This window comes from Platalea leucorodia (genome assembly GCF_965183815.1).
Source record: "Platalea leucorodia genome assembly, chromosome: 6".
NCBI lineage: Eukaryota > Metazoa > Chordata > Aves > Pelecaniformes > Threskiornithidae > Platalea > Platalea leucorodia.
This window is the reverse complement of record NC_138828.1, coordinates 76,525,003-76,544,373: the sequence shown is the minus strand read 5'-3', so window position 1 is coordinate 76,544,373 and position 19,371 is coordinate 76,525,003. Positions and strand designations below refer to the sequence as shown.

Sequence of the window (19,371 nt, the reverse complement as noted above, 5' to 3'; positions counted from 1 at the left end):
GAGGTCCTGCTGCGTTGGCCTAGTGCTTTGTAAGCATTATGCTTTAGGTTTTTAGCTGCTCCCCCCAGCTGATAGCTACTGGAGCATGGTACTAGGAAATACTACTACAGCATACTTTGAATTCACATAGATTTTGTAGAAAAAGAATTTGAGACTTCCCTTTTTTAGAATGAGAAGCACTGCTGTTTTGAGTACAACGGTGTGGCATCTTGTTTGGAATTTCCCTTGCTTTCTATATATACACATGCAGCGAAGCCACAGGAAATGGAAGCTTAAAAAAAAATACCATAGAGCATAGGTATCTGCTTCTTGAACAAATTTTATTCTTGTAGTTGGTTTTATTATTAGTGAGCACTTATCTTGAGGCATCATTTAAGGCTTGTTTTAAAAGGTGTGATGTCCGAAGTCATTGAAGGGGGAAGCAGACATTGCCTTAAAAGTCGCAGAAGATCGGAGAACCTTTCTAGGCTCTATATTGCCCATGCTACAGAAGGCAGCGTTGCTGTTGAGCTTCTCTCCCTTCGGCCTTTTGGGGTAGGGACCAACTTCTGAGGCTTCTCCCAGTTGTATTTTCTGAGAGTCGGTGAGTCAGTCTTGCCTACAGCTGCTGTTGTGATTGTGTGCTGAGCGCCTACTTCTGCATGGCAACCAGCACAGTTATTAGTAAACAGCATTTACTTTAAAATCCCAAGCAAAATTATGATTATATTATGATTATGACCTTATGATTAGGTCCAGGAGTAATGAGAACCAGCTCGCCAGCACTTGGAGGATATATGGTCTGAAAACCTCATTGTTGGTGAGACAGCTGCTGAGGAGCTCTGAGCTTGTCCTGGGTCTGAACTCAGGCTGGTTTGGAGAGCAAAACTGAGGGAAGGTGATTTAATGAGGGAGAAATTTTAGGAGAAAGGATGGACTAATCATGAAGGTAATTGGACAAATACATCTTGGCAGCTCTTAATGTGCTAAACCACATCCCCACAAGTCCCAGAAGAGGCAGTTATCCTGCCTTCTCGCAGCTTCCCTGGACCTACAGAGTACCTCTGTCTTACCTCTGGCATTGGCACGCCTCTCCGGCGTGGGCGTTGCTCACCAGCAATGAGAGATTTACAGAAGCCTAAATGGGTGCTGACTGCCTGATAACAGGGTTCCGTTATGTTGGATGCCTTTTCTTACCGATAGAGCAAGTCAGGAGCCTTACGGTCACATAGTTTTTCTGTATGGTTTCAAGAGTCTCTTGTGTGAGGACTTGTTTCTGCAGTTTTACAGATGATGTGTGTTTCAGTGAACAAGTGTGGTACAAATGGATAATGAAAGTTCATAAAGTTTATGCTATTGAAGTTCCTTTCATTTTATGCAGTTACTTTCTTACTCATAGCCTTTATTGCTTTCTTTTGGGAAGGGAGCTGGGTTCTTTTTACCATTTAACCAAACAAGACATGCACTACTTGGATGGCCGTCCAAGTGGCAGAGAAAACCAGTGTGGGGCCCGAAGGCGCTTTCCTTAATTTAAAGGGTTCCCAAAAATGCTGGGAACTCACGGCTGCTTTCACTTCAGTGCTGGGGCAGTGGAGCTGGCAGTTTTAATGTATTCTGGTCTACAAGTTGAGGAACCTGAATTGTGAATGTAGGTGGTGGTGGTAATTGCTTGGGAGGCCTTGATGTGTAGGCTTTGCCTGGTCAGGAGAGGGCCAGTACAGATTTTATACTGTTTCTTCAAGAGATCTACCTGTGCCTTAGGTGTATAAGTCAAAGCACTGGGTAACAGGCAAGTTTTCCTAGGAGGAATAGTTTATGCCCTATAATCTGAAGCAAACATTTGCATTAAGACACTGGTAGTTCTTCATAGTGTGTGTCTCTGGTTTCCTGGTTAAGATAAAACAAGAAAGAAAGAGGTAAGGCTTTTTACCAGCTCGAAAAAAACTCAGTAGGAAATGGTACAATAAAATAGCTCTCAAGTGAGCTATTTTTATACTGAAAAACAGCAGATCTGTCCTAGATTTTTGCCACAGGTATTCAAATTCCAGTCATTTATTGCACAGCTTTCGGTGGTAGCTGTAATCTGTGCTTGACCTATACCTTCACCTGCTTGCGTCTGTTGGTCCAGCGGGGTCCTCCGTGGAGATGTATTCAGATGCCCAGTATTGACGTGCCCTCCTTTCCCAGGATTCGGACTCTGATCTCTGCTCTGACAGGGGGACTAATTCACAGGTCTTAAAACCACAGGAGTATGTACTATTAATTTCTGTGTACTGTAGAGTCTCGTATCTAATTCTTGCATCCATTCCTAATGGTTGTAGGTCAGGCTGTCCAGCTACACCCCCAGGGATTAACATCAGTGGAAACCTCTAACAGACTTGAGCCTCTGACTGATGTATATTAAAGCAGTCATCATCCCAAATGCAATAAGAAATGAAGCGCTGCCAAGATCTAACTAACTCTATTGTTGTGTTTGTCTTTGTAACTATCTTGTAATGTGAATCACTAAAAAAACGGTCCGTATTCTGCTGTATCCATCACTGGCGATATAGTATCGGTGTACAGCGAAGCTGTAAACAAGGCTTGTCTAATGAGAACAGTCAGAAAAAGTAAGATTAGCTTATGCCACAGGAAGTTTAATCATATGTTTCTCAGCCTATGTTCTGTGGGCTGCATCTGATCTCGAAGACCTTAAAAGGCGATGTATAAAATGGTCACTAAAAAAAAAAAAAGAAAAATCTCTGCATGTTTGTGCATGTTGTGTTGGGGAAAAAACAGCTAGTCATCAATCACAGGTTTGCAGTCAGTTCAAGATTAGGTTAAGAAAAACCATTGCACCTGGACACGGCCTGCCATGGCCCATGCATCCCTTTTGGTAATATCCCACCTAAGGCAACGCTGGCATAAACCATCTTCTTCTTTTGGGGCTGTAACAGGGTCACGAAAAGGAAATATCGAGGAAAATACCCACAATCCTCCTAAAGTGTAGTACTGGGAAGGAAGCAAAGCAGAAGACAGTGGTGGTGGTATACAAAGGAAGTTTTCGTTACTGATGAAAGGTCACGGTTGTGCTAGGCCTTTACTTTGTCTGTATCGCATCCTCAGCTCCAGCTCTGACATGGAGCCTGGAGCCAAGGCTGAAAAAAACCTGTGACCCTGCTACATTTGTACATTTAATTTCTAATACTTCTTCTCAAAACAGTGCCCTGCTATTTGTTGAAGTTATATCTCCAGTGTAGATAGGATAAAAAGCAATTTAAGCCAGCATTGGCGTTGTCACAGGTGTATGGCAGGGTAGGGTGTTAAATGTGCTCTCATGCATCTGAAAGGTCATTCTTCCTCTCGTAAATGGGGAGTGAGTTTTCAACATATTTGAAAATAGTCTGAGACACTGGTTATCACTGACGTAATGAAATAACTCATATCTGAAACCATGACATTTAGGTAGCCCTTAGTATAGTTACTGGGACTATTTAACATTTAAATACACACTGAAAGAGAGATTTTTGACCACTTTACTAATGTAGTAAAGCAAATGCACAATCACTTTTATTATAAAAATAACCCTTAGGTAAAATAGGAATACAATCAATAATTACACAAATATACATTTACAAATGTGTAAAATAGTTACTTATGGCACAGAAAAAATAAATATCCCTGTACATGGTTTCTGTGCAAAAAGACAGGCTAGTTTTAGTCAATAACCAGCCCTTTTAGGTTTTCTTCACTTCTCCTGATTTCAGCTGAACACAAGGATTTTCAGATGAGATGTCTGAAAGTTCAGCCTCGATAGAAAAGAAAATACTTTCGCTTTTAATCCAGATAAAGCACAATAAGATTTTTCCAGTCTTTTGCCAAAATGCTCCTCCCCTGTTCTTCAGCCTACATTTTTGGAAGAGGGAAATTTCAAGTTCAGTAATTTTTTTCCCAAGCCTTCAGACTGCCGTGAAGAATTAGACTCAGATACAAGTCAAGCTGCACTCTGAAGCTAACTACCACTGTAAGTTTCAGTTTACTTTGTAGTAGATTTTGCATTATGCTTGCCTTCCTCACAGTTGTCAAAAATAATTCTTCATAAAAACACTTTGCTTTATCTTGAAGTCTTTCATACAGTCCAAGAGAAGGTGAAATCAAATAAGAGGTAGATACTGTTCATCCTCCTAATTCCTAAGAGCTGTCCATTTGAATTACTCTTGTTTTAGGACTGTAGGAGATACGTAAAGAACAAAGTTTTACTGTCTATAAAGTAGTGATTGACTTACAGGCCTCACATCACATGGTCACTGACAACATTCAGCAACATGCTTGAGGAATTCATCGCTGAGTTCATCACTGAAAAACCTCATACAATGAGGGCATCTAAGTTCACCCTGTGCCCTGCCCTCGGATCCCGAGTTTCCACTGTCCGCAGGGGGAGAAGCTTGTTCAGACTGTGAGGATGTTCTTCTCCTGCCCGTTTGGCCTGGGCTATTGCCTCGGAGATGTTCAACGTTCGTCTGTACGTACATATGATTTTGGTTACCAACATGAACTCTGAAATGACTACTTGTGTCTCTTGAGTCCTAGAAAGAGAAAGAAGAGCTCTTGAAAAAGATGATACAGTAAAAAGATATTCTTTAACAGAATATTTTATCACCTTTGTCTGAAACACAGCTTGTGTTTTTATCAGAAGATTTGTAAATCAAATATGCGTCAGTTTTTGCAGTATTATTAATACAATTGTAAAGGCGGCTCGTAGAAAACACAGAATATAGCCAGCATGCTACTTTAAAGATGTCACTGTTACAAGAGTCATGGCCATCCTTCTCTTCCTTCTAAGAATTCCCCCTTACTACGTTGATCCAAAACAGAAAGAAAATGGACTAGAAAGGGGTATTACACGTGTATTGGGAAGCATCTCCACGCAAACTCAGACTACGAAATAATTTAAGTTTTTGATAGCTGCACTGAGCTGAAATGGTTTTAGAAGTACTAAGATTTTTTTTAAAACATATTTTGAAGTATATTTTAGTCCTGAATTCTGTTGACATGTTTTAATTGAAAAACTAGCATGTTGCTTTCTTACCTGTCTTCTTGCTAGCTGGTGTTGCAGACATGCAACTTCTGCCTGAAGCTCTTGTATTTTACTCTGTGCTCGTTCTCTGTCCGATCTCTCAGATGTGAAATCGTCTTTATAAACTAGGACCTGAAAAAGAATTATTATGTTAATATTTTATAAATTAGAGCATTGGCAGGTTAGATTAAAAAGTTGAGGCTGTGATTCCTCTGTTTGTAAATACTTATTCCCAGAATCTCAATATTATCTTCTCTATTATATCTATACTTTAAAGGCATTTGTATTTCTTTTTCAGACCTTTTAATATTTTGTATGAAAGCCAGCAGAACTGCATGCAATTCTTTAAGTAGTGAGTTTCCTTTAAATCTGTGTTGTTAAGTATCTGTATAGCCAAATGTGGCAGGACAAATGGCAAATGTCAAAATAAATAATTTCATTTTTTTTCCCCCTTGGACTTCAGGGGTCTGGGGAGAAACTAGGAATTCCCACCTCTGGGACAAAGAAACTTAATGACCTGTTGCTCCAGCATTTGTATGCGCTCATTATCTCCTTCACTGGCCTTCTTCACATCTTCTAATTCTCTCTTTGTTTTTATGCACTCATTCATTTTTTCTTCCAGTAGCTTGTTTAACCGGAATATCTCCTTGTGCATCAGGTCAGCGTTTGTTTGTGCTGAAGTTACGCCGTGCTGCTGCTCCAGTTGCGACTTCATCTCTTTTAACTGCAAGTGGAGTCGCTTCACATACTCATCCCTACTCGCATCGTATTTCTGCCATTTTGCATTTAAGTCTTCCACCTGAAAGATTACCCAGGAGAGTCATGAAAAACATGAAGACACAAACTTCCAGGCTTTCATAGACTGTCTGTATGTGCAGGACCAAAATCCTCTAAAAGCTAATGTAATATGCTGACTCAGCCGCTGAGCGTGGATAAGCCACTTTACAGGAGCAGATGATTATCATGCTATAAGCCAGGCTCTTCGCGGGCAGCCTTCCCCATTCGCCAATCCACAGGGACAGTATGCAATAATATGGAATGGGAGGGGCTGGTGTCACCCTGGGCCTAGTGCTCTTCTCCTGGGGGGGAATACTGATGCATGGAAGGAAAATGAAAAAAAAAATTCTTCTGCAGTATATTTTTAACCAAAAAAACCCCAATACATTAAAAAATAATGCAATAAGTTGTTCTTAGCTAAGGGAAGAAAGACTATGTACCATGTTGAAAGGACTAAGAAAAACTTTGGACTTGCATTAAACTGCCATTTAATTAGATTAACCAGGCCTTACCTATTCCAAATTTACTGTAATTCAAAATACTCAATCAAAACTTAATCTTGTACAAAATGAAAGTACTCACATGAGCTACTTTTTGTTTTAACATCCTGTTTTCATCTTGTAGGTTGCAGATAAGAGCTTGAAGTGAAGTTTCATTGTCCAAAAGCTATAATTTTCAGATAAAGGAAGTGTTACTTTAACATAAAAATCCCAAATGCTACTTAGCTATACTGTTAAACTGGAAGTAATCTTTTTTTAAATTCCTCTAAAACTATTTGCTGTCAGTGAAGCAAATACATACATCTAGGTCTACTTATTTCTATATAGTATATTTCAAATACTAATAGTATAGCCTACAGCTTTTATTATTAATAAGCAGAGCAAAAATGTACACAGGTTTTTACCACCTTGGTATTGCTTTTAAATAGATCTGTGTGGTGTCATCAAAACATATCTGTCCTACCAAATTCTGAGCCTACTAAAGTTAACAAGAAAAATACCACACTATTTACATGCATGAAGGTCTACACCGATGACAACAGAGCTTAACAGTTTACACAAACTCCCAGGAAACTACTTGTTTGGAGTGGGGAATGCATGACAGACACAGATATGCCTTCATCTTGCTTTGTTATTACTGTCAGTTTTGGCCACTACTAGGAAGAAATTACGGAGGGAAAAAAAAAAACCCTGCTTGCTAAATAATTGACTAAAATGATACCCCTTTTTTACAGTTGTGACATCTGCTTAAAAAAACCCCGGTGTACATGAGTAATATAGATCACTTTTGTACAAAATTCCCTAGAATCAGCTAGTAATTGCATCTGAAATTTCTCTTCTTCAACAGGGAAGTCCCCACTGTACAAGGTTAGCTACTTATTACATACACCAAAGTCAATCAATTTCCTGTCTATCAATTACACGTAAAATACGATCATACTAAATGCTTCAAGTCCCTTAAAAAGTCCTTTTTTCTTATACCTAGTCAACCTCTAACTATTCTTACAGGTAACTTCAATGTGAATAAGTAAGTTTTCTTTGGAAATGCTCCTGGGATGTTTTACAGAGTAGAAGTGAGCAATGTACAGAGTTTGCCATAAAAGCATAGATGAGCGGTCATGTGAAACACAGCATTGCCACTACGTAGCAGTAAGAGCGTGAGACAGAATTATTCCTTTTTGTGAGAACTGGCTGTAGCATCCTACTCAATACTCTGATCTGTTATTGGAGGCAGCACCTCTAATGTTATTTCCTTACGGTATTATCATAAATTACCTAACGAGCCTGAACCATCGTGATTTCTGGAACAACAGAACACCACCATCTACCTCTACCCTACGCTGAAAAGCTTCAGCTGAGGTGATGATGCAGCAAGGCCACACAGCCATTAGCAAAGTATGCCAAATTCCAGGTGCTTCTTTGTGCCCCTCAGTAGCATTTCCACCACCTTCCTATCATGAAGCAATTTTTCTAAACATCCCAGCTGGAAAAAAACATTGCCTTGCACTGGGGGGCAAGCGGGGAACCCCAGAGCAAAAAAAAAAAAAAAGGAAGGTAAGACACCTTGACTCATTCTTCCCTAACCAACTTTCTGTAGGTCTGTACTACGTGTACAAAACCAAATCCTGATCTGAGAAGACCACGTGCTATATAGAGTTCTTAATATAAATACTACTTTAAAATATCTCTACTTTGTTTTGTGATTTAGATGCTTAAACAAGTGATCAGGAGATATCACCTTCAAAAGCACAGCACCACCTAGTGATGCACAGAAGCATGCTGCGGTATAAAGAAGGTACCGTCTCCTGTACATGCCGGGAAGAATTGTAATCGTGGAATTGCTGAGGTTGGAAGGGACCTCTCAAGATCCTCTCCTCTCCAAAAAAACCCTCTGATGACGAGATAAGTGAGATGGCCAAAACGCAAGTGATTGACAACTGCCTCCGTCCTAAATGTTTGGTACTCGGAATTATTTAGAGCTTGCCATGGTAGTCCTTTCACCCTGCATGACGTTACTTAAAGGGATGTTTCTCACCGCTCCCCAGTTACAAGTATCATCTGGTAATTAACACCTCAGAAGCTAGTAAGACTTTAAAGAAACATAGTAGCAGTAAGAATACCTGATTAGATCTTTCGGTAGGTATCTGGTTGTCTGAATTCCCCTTCTCTTTCCTTTGCTTCTCTTCTAGACATTTTGCCAGATGTTGACACATTTCTGCTGTGGATGCTAATTTGCGTTGAAGTTGGTGAGTTTCGTCAGTGAGTGAACGGCACAAAACATCGCTGGTGGCCTGAGCCTTCTCTCTCTCTGCCAAGCTCTTCTGAAGTCGTAAGATTTCTCTCTCCTTTTCATACGGAGGCTGACTTATCATCTGCTGTATCTCTCCATTTTTCTCCTCTAGTTGCTGATTCAACTTCTGTACTTCCTAAACATAAGGGGGAGGGGAAGTTATTTAAAAGCAAAGTGAAATCAAAAGCCAAAATATTTCTAAGACTGAATTCTGTATTGCAGTAATTCCATATTGCTCCTATACTCACTGTAAAGTACTTGAAAAGTAAAATAAAGCCAATTCATTTCTATATAAACACTCGCCCTTGGAACTGACAGATCAGTCAATCAAAATCAAGAACTGCTTGGACAGCTATACAAGCACTTCCTAGTCAGTAGAATGAAGAAATCAAAAACAACAAGCAAAAATTCAGGAAGATTCTATGAAAAGATATACAGCAGCAACAAACTAAAGATGGAACTTACAAGAAACAAAGTAGTTTAAAAGGAATAACTACGGAGACTGAGAAATGCTTACTAGTCCTGCATTCTAAATTACCAGGTAGTAGAGATTTTCCTCAAAAAAAATGGAACTGGAAAGTCATCAAAAACCAGTGAAGTGTATTCATTGCCTGGCACTGTCACAAGGACAAAGCAGAGGGAGCATACACAGCAACTTTCCCACCGAGGAAGGGATGAGTGGTAAGGACAAGCGAGCAGGGAATGAAATCCGCGTGGCAGCAATGACTCTATTTTGGCCACAGCCGACCCCCCAAGGTACGTGAGGGGGTCTGACATACTCTTAGGAAATAATTGCATGTCTTGTTGCCACAAGTTCTTGTTGAATTGGAAGCTCTGTGGGATCATCCGCACTGCATTAAGTTAACATCTCTGCAGGTGTTTTGAGAAGGAAGAAGTTTGCTTGCTGACTGCAGTACAACCACTCTGTAGTACCATGCATCTGAAGTACACCAGTCCTGACTTTGTCAAAACCAGTTGGTGCTCGATATCCTCAAAAAGTAGCGGATGCTGGTAACAGAAATCTCTGCAGCACTGCTCCTCCAGAATCAATGATGCCCTGGATGCCAGCATAGACCATGAGACAGGTACAAGCTTAACTCTCCCCTTCCAGTTCTTCAGGAGCGTTAACGGAGCTGTAAATCACAGGGATCACTCTTCTTTGCCAGCACACAGGCCTCTGACTTCACAAAATGTCTTTTTTTGTTGTTATTTTAGTGACAATGATTTAAGTGCTTCTGATTGGGCATGAAAGAATAAAATTAATGTCTAACTTACAGAAATGGCACTTGTTCTTATTACTGATATTTAAATTCTTTAGCATCATGCTAAATTTCCCCTTTGCTATAGACTAAAGACATTCAGCATCAGACTTCACAATATATTCAGACACCAGAGGTTTGTTATCTGTTGCAAAGTGTCAGTAAGATCATCTCTTATAATAAATTTCCAAACTTGAACGTATTTAAATGTATTTTAGGTGATTGTCATATATGGAAAATGTTTTGTATAAGCATTAGGTCAAGAGATTACTTATGACAAAAATACTTGTTTCAATTTTAAGTACTGCTTCTCGGTTTGGAAATTCCTTTATGCAGCTTCATGCAGCTTCATACAGAAAGAAATGCTTTAAAATTCTTTAAGTATTTCAGACTGAACATGGGAAAGTCTTAATGACAGTAACAAAAATAGCACTTGTGGCGGATGGGAGGGGATGCAGTTTTGAGGTTTTTTTTTTTTCTGTCATAACAGATACCAATTTCCCTAATCTATCTCCTCACAATCCAGACTTGCCAGTTACTTCTCCAAGTATTAATGTGCTACCTTGATGTCAATGCAAAAATCCATTAAGTGCACTTAAAAAAAAAAAAAAAAAAATTTTAATAGAAAAAGCGGTGGCATCAGTTGTTTGTCTTACAGAAGCGTTGCACCTGATAAAGAGGAGGGTCTTCACTAACTAATACAGAGCTTCCAAATTTAGGGTTTTTACTATTTTTTCTTCTTGTGAAAATAGTTGTTGAAGACTCATAATGCCATGCTAAGGTTTTGGGTTAGGATTTTATGGTTTATCTTCTTGAACTTAATGCAGTGGGAGCTGCTGTGGGGTACAGCCGGCTGAGGAGTTGTGGGGGTACAGCCGGCTGAGGAGCTGGGGGACCCAGCCCCGAGCACGCCGGGCCGGCCGCAGCAGCCCGCACGGCGGGGGCCGCGCGTTCGCCCTCCGGCCCCGTCGCCGCCCCGGGCAGGGCACCGACACCACGCTGTCAGCGCCCCGTCGGCTTCCAGAAACGCGAGCCAGCAGCCGGAACGCAAAGCGCCCGCACCCTCCGCTCACGACACGCACTGCTGCACTTACTAAGCTTGCACTACGCTAGAGAGGAGCGCGGGGACACCGCTCCCGAGGCGAAGGCGGCTGCCGCTCCGCGGGTGTGCGCGCACCGTGCGGAGGAGCTGCGCGCACTCGCGGTTTTACCTGGCTCAGGGCCTCCACTCTCCGCGCCGAGAGTCGCTCGCTGTCCCTGAGCTGCTCCCTGGCCTGGCCCAGCTGCTCCAGCAGGCTCTCCACCAGCGAGCGGGCCGGCTCCGCGCCCGCCGCCCCCGCCTCGCCGCCCGCCGGCGGCTGCTGCCGGGCCAGGCTGCTCCGCAGCTCCCGGATCGTCGCCTCCTTGGCAGCCAGCTGCAGCTGGAGGTGCTTCAGTTGCTGAGCGGACTCGTGGTACAAGGTGCAGAGCGCGTTGTACCGAGGCACTTTGTTCTTCAAGCTCCTGTTCTCCCGGTGCAGCTTCTCCAGCGTCTCCTCCACCTGTTTGAAGCGGGCCACCAAGGGGTCTGTACTGCTACCCTCGCTTACCGAGCACATGGCTGGGGAAGGTGAGCCGCGGTCACGCTGCTCCCCCTTCTCTCTCTTCTCCAGGGCGAGCAGTAATCCGGCCAGGTGCATATAAACCCGAAACGGAGCCAGGCAGGGCCAGGGCCGGGGCTCCTGCTGCTGCTTCCCTCTTCCGCCTTCCCCGCCGGGGGAGGAGGGCGGCCGCCCTCCTTTAAGGGCTCGCAGGACCCGCCTGCCGCCCTGCCCCGCCGCCGCTTCTGCACGGCGCAAGCCGGGCTGGGCCGCGCTCCGCCTCTGCGCAGGGGGGAACCCCGCCGCGGGGGGAGGCAGCGCTTTCCCCCGCCGCCGCCAGCGCGGGAGCCGGCCCCGGGGGCAAGGCTGGCCGGGGAACCCCGGCGAGGGGTGGGGAGGAGGAAAGGCGGCCGGGGGCTGCGCCGGGGGCGGGAAACGGGAGCGGGCTGAAACCTGGGGGAGAGAGGGGGCCCGGGGCGGGAGGCTGCTGAGGGGACGGGGGAAGTCCGGGCTGAGGTGAATGAGGGGGGGCCGCTGGGCGGGCTCCCGGCCGAACGAGGGGGGGGGGGGCGGCGGCGAAGGCGGGACCGCCGAGAGGCCGCCGAGAGGGAGAAGGGGGAGCGAGGGTCCTGCGAGGGGCCGGAGGAGGGGGCTGGCCCCGCGTTGCGAAAGCCCCGCAGCGCGGCGTCCCAGCAGGAGCCGCTGCGGGAACTTCCCGGCTCGGAGGGGACTTTCCCTCCCGGCGGCGACCCCCGCGGCCGGGCCGCTCGCCCCGCTCCGCCTCCCCGCAGAGAGGCCCCGGCGGCGGCCGGGCGCGCATGCGCCGCGGGGGGCGGCGGGCGGGGGCGGCCTCCTGCCCGCGGCCCGGCCGCCCGTCGCGGCCCCGGCCCCGGCCCCGGGGGCAGCGGCGGGGCCTGGCTGCGGCTGTGCGGGTGCGAGCAGTGAGGAACAGCCCAGAAAGTCCTGCGGAGGGTGTTGGCTCTGCTTCGGTAGCGGCGGGGAGGCTCGGGACCAGGCAAAGCAGCGCACCTCTCCTCAAACGCCGCGCACCTTTGCGGATTTTGAGGAGAAGCTTGCTTAGGAAAGACCTCAAAGAGACCGAAAGTCTTGTGGTCGTCAAAATTCATTTCGCCAGCTAGCGGTCATACCCTCACGGTTGCACATGGGCAGTAAAACCAGCTGCCTGGCGCTGAACAAACAGGCGCCTATGGCCGTCCCTGTGGCGGGTACCTGTTACTAGCAGCATAGCCGTAGGACCTGTTACCCAAGGGCATAGCTATTCGAGACCTTATGCCAGTGTAGTATTTCTCATAGAAGGAGGAGAGTATGGTAAGCTGGACTCATGTATGTTTTAGATAGATTGGTTTAGTTATGTCCCCGTTATCATACTGGTAGAACCGCTTGGGAGGAAAAAGCCTTAAACCAGTATGCAAACAAGGCCTAGGTTACATTTGATTATTTGTAATGATTATTGTGTGTATATGTATGCACGTATATAATAACGTATACAACATGGAGCTCTATATGTGCACGCAGCCTTATTGCACTAGGTTCAGCAGAATCACAGAAGATGTATTATGGACCAAAAAACACATCTGACCAATTATAGAGCAAGTGAAAATCACCACGTGCAAGTGGTAGAGGGGGCAAAAAGGGAAGACTTCGGCCAGTGTGATAGAGAGCAGCCTCCTGTGTTAGCACCTTAGCTACTCGTAGGTGTCAGGGTAAAAAAATATGGCAGTGAAGAATTTGTGTGGAAGAACTTAGAGGAATCAGAACATGATGAAAGGAGAAGATACTGAACTTCAAAGTCGAGACACTCAGTTCCATTGGTGATGGATCGGAAGCCTCGTGATGCTGGTGCGTATGAAATGCAACAACATTTCAGCCTTTCGTGAAGACAATGGGTGTAAATTGAAACAAGAGAGGTTGCAATCAAATATGAGGAAAACTGTTCCCCTGCAAGGGCAATCAAAACATTGGAAGTGCTTTGAGCAGGAGTTTGGGCTAGAGGCCTCCTGAGGTCCCTCCCAGCATGAATTATCCTACAATTTAGTTTAGCTTCCTCAAGGTAAAAAGTCGTTATTTTGTCACCTCAATTATGCTAGAAAGGGTTATCCAAAAGATGAGGAGTAACACATTCAAAATGGTCCGTTAGCTTAGCTATTTCTAAAATATAACGGAATTTTATGTGCGTAGTAGAACCTGTGTGACAGAAAAGGGTAAAACGCTTCCCTAAGGCATAGGTCTGTGGTGTATTTGCTATTTCATCTTACAAATAAGGTAAATACCCCATGATTAAGGACAGTGAAAAATCTGTGTGGAAGTTGAGGGAATACAATTGTTGGCTTTTTACTTGTAGAGAGTTATATCCTACAACCTTAAGATACTGTTTTTGCTGTGAAGAAATGAAGTTCCTGCTTTAAAATACCCACGCTTTATAGTTTTCATATACATTAGTAGGCAAAGTGAAAAAACTACATAGACTTCATTTTACATTTTCAGCATCGTTGTGCTACAGTCAGAGCTAAGTGAAAAATTTGGAGCAAGATTGCTTTTGCTCACTGACAAAATATTTTGTAGGAACGTATGATGAAGCCCTAGTAATGGAGAAATCCGTTTGGTTTCCTGCCAGTTCAAACAGCAAACTGCAAGGAAACTCAGAAATCCCAAGTGTCTGCAGATGGGGCAGTGATGTCCATAGACCAGACATCAGGGAATTTAGTTAGCTATCAAACAGAATATTTATAATACTGTTATATTTGTAGTATTGTATCAGTGTATTAAAATCAAGCATTGCATCTGATTACTGAAAACTCAGTATTAATAATGCTTTGGATAAAGCCAGCACTCCCCCGAGGAAAACACCACTGACTTAAGGGAAATTTGACCTGCGTAAGTCTTGAGTAAGAAACTGATCCCATATGTACTCGGGAATGCCCTTAGCTGACTGTTTCCTTGTCAGTTCTGAAATACGGAGGAATTCCTGGGAATTCAGTAAGAGAAGCTGGTGCCAGAGAATGAGTCACATCTTAAGACATGTTTCTTAGTGTACCTGGCTTTTCCTGGGTTGCCTCTCGTGTGCTCTTCGTCAGATGTGCTGATAAAGCCGCTGCTCTGTGGAGTGGCACGTTTGTCCTTTTTCAGTTTTAGACAATCAAATTGAGGCTTGTTAACTACAGTAACTCTGGTCAGCAAATAATTGCAGGAACAACAGGTATGCTCTGCACTACTTCACAGAAGGAAAAAAACTTAATTTTCCATACCTTACCAGTCTCAACTTGAAATACAAGTTGAAGTTCACTTTAACGCTTTCTCAATATAGGATGTAACAGGATATTAAAGCCGTGTCAGACAAAATTAACCTCAAATTAGATTTTGTTAAAGAAATCTTAAAGTTATTTTGAATAAGTAATTCTATGCACATCACAACCAACTATTATAATGCGTGAGAAGTGTCATACACTGTATGTACACAAGTGATTAGATACTAACTAGAAACAAAAAGGCGATGAAGCAGACCTTAGGAAACCAGGAAGAAGGAAAGGTGAACAGTATAGTTAGTTAGATTAGATTACGTGTGCATAGACATAGATATATTTAAAAATTAATTTTAAACCATGAGTTATTTGTAGAGTTGGTAAGAATAATTCCTCTGAATGTAGTAGTTATATCTGTGTAGCATTAGTGCAAATTAAGAATGAGTCTCTATATTTAAAAGTGTAATTCTGTGTGGACAAGACTATAACACATATTGGGGGGGGGGGTGTGTCTGTCATTTTCCATATAGTGACATATGCTCGATTTGCAAGAAACTGTATTTTTTACTTAGGAAATCTAGACGTTGTTCAGCCAATCAAGCTGTATTTAAGTCACCGCTAATTGTCCTGGAGGGTAAGTCATGACCTAATGACACTTATGAAATGTTCTCTTGCCTTGCGCTGATTTACCTAAGTAGAACTGATTAGAAATGAGTAAGTGATCCTCTTGCTGATGTAGGCTGAAAAAATCAATAGCAGTTCACGCTTCCTTTGCTGTTGACTGTGCAGTGCAAAAGGGAAAAAAAAAAGCAGTAACAGTTTATTTTCCCCAATGAAATCATCTGATATACTCACCTCTACAAAAGTGGCCCACCTTAGAGCTCTACATGCATCTGAGAATCTGGTTTTCATGCTGAGCAAACAGACTGTTTATGTTTCTGTGACTCATAGATTAACAATAATTATAAGCTGCAGCCATGTTTACACTTCTTACGTGGGAAGGGGTAAACATCCTTTATATGCAGTACTATATTGGATGTTGTGATAATTTATGTTCTATGTGTTTTACAGTTGGAATGGCAAACTCACTGGGAGGTTAGCTCAAGGGCATTCAGGATTCCTGAAACTGGGTGAATTCCTTGCTCTGACAAACGTATGCAGCCGTCTCTCTGCATTGAGGTTCCGATTTAGATCACAACATTCCTCTATCTTGTTTTCCGTTTATACACATAAAAATATTTAGTGTAGTTAGGAGAAATAGAATGGCTTTTATTTATTTCTAATGTAAGCTTTTTCCCCGCATGTTTTTTTGCACGGTTTGAACTTTGGAGGATGTCAAAACCAAAAGTGTTTTGATGCTTAGGGCAGAGTCCCAGGACCTGTGTAACAGTAACCAGAATGAAGAGCCATGACATTGGTCAGATCTGAAGCAGTCATCTTGCTTTTCCCTAAGAAGTGTTTCTTTCACATTTATTTGGACAAAGATGGTTCACTCTCACCTTTATGGGTGTTGGTAGATAAGCAGAACATGTACTTGTAGCTCTCTCACAAGTCTTTTGATCAGTTCAGGTCTATATCTAGGCAATAGGCTTCTATTATGCCTTGTTACTCTTTAATGCTTTAGATCTTTGCTGCAGTGCACCTTTCTGTGCAGGCTTACTGGTCCTGTATTGGATATTTTCCCCCCTGCCCCCAGGTGTTTAGCTATTGCAGGCCCTGCTTTAGTTTCTTTTGGATATTTTTACTTTTTGCAGTTTCTCTTTTGTGTGCCTGTGGCGCAATAGTACCAGTTCTCTGGGTCTGTCCTTGCAAACGGGAATTTATTTCTGTTGCTGATGCTGTCTCTTGATCCGAGACGTTCAGGCAGTATGCTTGGTCCTTTAGGAAACTCTGTTAGGACATAACTGATTTTTGAGATGTAGTTTTATTTACAGGAATGTAAAAAGTTCTCTGTTGAACACAAGTTATCAACAACTGGAGACAGCTTTTATACTCACAGGCTTAGATCACTACAGCTACCACTCTTACTTACAAGCAAGGTACTTCTTTGAGTTTGTAGTTTTCTTACTTCGGGGTTTGCCCATGTCTATTTATTCCTGGTGGGCAGTGCAGGATACGCTGGCTTGTATTTGTCATAGGGCGTTTTTTCCTAAAAACTGATGCTTTGAAATACTCCAGACAAACCTTTTTTGGGTTGCAGGAGACACTTCCCAACTCTGACATTCTCAACATGTGATCCATATTACAGGTTCTTTGGGGATTCTGTATACACTGATAGAATTTTCTGCATTGATAAATATAGAGTGCTGTGAGCTTTCTGGTTTCTGTTACGTACCTTTTCTCAAACACGGGGCAGTTGAAACTGGGGGGGGGAAATGGCAGCTAAATTGGAGGAAAGAAAATAGAATTATTAAGTTTGACTGAATGCCAGGCGTTCAGTTGCAAGACTGGAAACAAAAGGCTGCATGTGAGAACCTAATTTTTTGTGGATTTGTTTTATACGCTAATATTGTGTAATGAAGCTTCCTAATGCAGGCTCCGTGGTGTCTCTGATCCAGACCACTCCTCCTAACTAGAACAAAATCAGTTTACTTATTTCTGATCTTTAGCTTTCCTGACCTAGAGAGCAAACAGACCTCTAGAATTTGGTTAGAGAAATGTTTGATTTAAATGTTTTGTTTTAAAAGGATGATAAGGAAAGGTAATTTCTTAAGACTATTGGGAACCTCAAAAGAAATCGTAGTTGAGTAAAAATTCTATAGATAAATCAGGAAAAAAGAAATATTGGTGGCTTCTTAGCATGTCCCTGGTACTAGATGGTGAAATAGTTTTCAGAACTAGAATGCTGAAGAAGGGTTGGGAGGAATTAAGTATGTGGAACAAGAAAGTGGAAGTGTCCTTGCCATACTGGTCACTCCCCTCCCACACACCATGCCATTTCCACATAAATAACAACATTCACCAATTAGTGTCCAGTTGAGAGGCAAGAAATGGACTGATAATGTTCCTCTGGAGCTCCATCTATAAAACAGAAAATCCATCAATCATCCTGGCAGGACAGGAGAAAGCAGTTTTCAGCAGAGCTTTAAATTAAAGTCATTAATATATATATATAAAAGATTAAAGCAGGAAACCATAAAAAAAAAACAAAACCATATTTCTTGAAAGTGATAACTCCTGAATAAAGCCACAGCAGCTATTTTTCATGGCTAAATTTGTCTGAAGATGTCACGAAGCGGCACAGGAACTTACACTTGTGGTACAGTGAAATATGCCTGTTTCAAGAGGAATAAATGTTTTTGGCTTTAAATGAAATGCTTTCTCCATTTAATTATATCATATTTATGCAATATGTTATGATCGTTGCTGGGTTAACGTGCATTTTAGGGCAGATGGCTGTTTGTTTGGCAAAATTATTATACTATCTTTTTGCCCTAAGCTGTAGAGGAAGGGCCACAGGGAATCCTAGATGTATGGTTTCCATTAAAGTTTCTGATGAGAACTACTAATATATTTAACCGAACAAATAGAGAAGCCACCATCTAATGGATTGAGTTTGAGAACATAATTTGAGAATTGATTGACACTGATTTCTAGTGTCTCTTCCCTTGAGTTTACTGCTTGACTTTGAGCAAGTCTTTTAACTGCTATGTTTGCTTTGCCATTTGAACCTTGCACTAATGATAATAGTGACTTATTGTTGTAGATGGTTTAAAGGCAAAAAGGCTACAGAATAAGTATTTGGTCCATGGAATGAAGGCCACACTCAGTTTTCACTTGGCGTTACTTAATTTTTAGACAAAATCTCCAAGTTTTTACTTTAAACTGGTTAACAGAATGGCATCAGTATCTGACCCACCATGACTTTTTATGGATATACTTATCTGCTTATGACTGGAATGCTTAGAAGTCAACTGTGAGAAAGTCAATTGTGTTAAACCTTGCATAAAAAAAAAAAAAAATTATCTCTGTACTTGAATACCCTATGTACCTGCTTCTTTGAGTAAGTCATATTTAGTATAATTGTGACATTCCAGTTCAAGTGTGTGGAGATACATAGACACCTTTAAAAGGACTAGTTTCAGAAACACTGATTTTGAACTTTAAAGGTGTCCACCGAACTCATGGTTTCCATGCAACCGACTTGGGAAATATGCTTGTTTCTCTGAGGGCTGGTTGAAATATTGTCATAACATCATATTTACTGAGATTGCACCTTTATAACAAATTTAAAGGTGGTGTTACAAGAGGGGTATGGCTTGGAGGGAGAGAGTGTTTTTGTTAGATCCTCTGATATAGCTGAAAAAAACCAAAGACCTTTTGAGACCACCTCTACTTCCTCAGATTAGTTGGTCTGTCTCCCTACAACCTTTGCTTCTGCTGTACCTGTAGGCCATCACATCTGCACCATCACTGCTGTGACTTACAGATATAACAACTTCTTGTAGTAGTTTTTTTATCTGATTTCTGAAACAATGGTGATGGCCAGTAGCTGACCCAACAGCTTTAAAAAATGAAACATAATCTCCCCCGTCTCTTATTCCTGTGAGCTATCAGGAAGTGTCTCAGAATGAAAGAAAAGCTATGAATTTGCCAGATAATGAATCCGGCTCTTCGTTCATGGTTCTTTCCTGTAGGCAAAATTACAGGTTTCTTGTAAACTTAAAGGA

At 42.5% G+C, this 19,371-nt stretch overlaps 1 protein-coding gene across 1 annotated transcript; it reads right to left on the bottom strand.

Annotated features, from left to right (window-relative positions):
* Nucleotides 1–3,394: 3,394 nt before the first annotated feature.
* TNIP2 (TNFAIP3 interacting protein 2) lies at nt 3,395–11,729 on the bottom strand. The gene is made up of 6 exons (XM_082316085.1): nt 11,073–11,729; nt 8,433–8,738; nt 6,395–6,478; nt 5,553–5,834; nt 5,048–5,167; nt 3,395–4,544 (listed from the first exon to the last, which is right to left on the bottom strand). The coding sequence occupies exons 1-6, from the start codon at nt 11,538–11,540 to the stop codon at nt 4,263–4,265; spliced, it is 1,542 nt and encodes a 513-aa protein (XP_082172211.1). The 5' UTR covers nt 11,541–11,729; the 3' UTR covers nt 3,395–4,262.
* Between the last annotated feature and the right edge of the window lie 7,642 nt (nt 11,730–19,371).

What these genes read in the sequence shown, in the direction of transcription:
- TNIP2 (XM_082316085.1), bottom strand. Translation starts at nt 11,540, where the DNA reads ATGCACCTGGCCGGATTACTGCTCGCCCTGGAGAAGAGAGAGAAGGGG. An exon ending in GAGTGGAGGCCCTGAGCCAG is followed by an intron (nt 8,739 to 11,072) that starts GTAAAACCGCGA and finishes CCTTATGTTTAG; the next exon opens with GAAGTACAGAAGTTGAATCA. An exon ending in TACAAATGCTGGAGCAACAG is followed by an intron (nt 5,168 to 5,552) that starts GTCATTAAGTTT and finishes ATTCTTTTTCAG; the next exon opens with GTCCTAGTTTATAAAGACGA.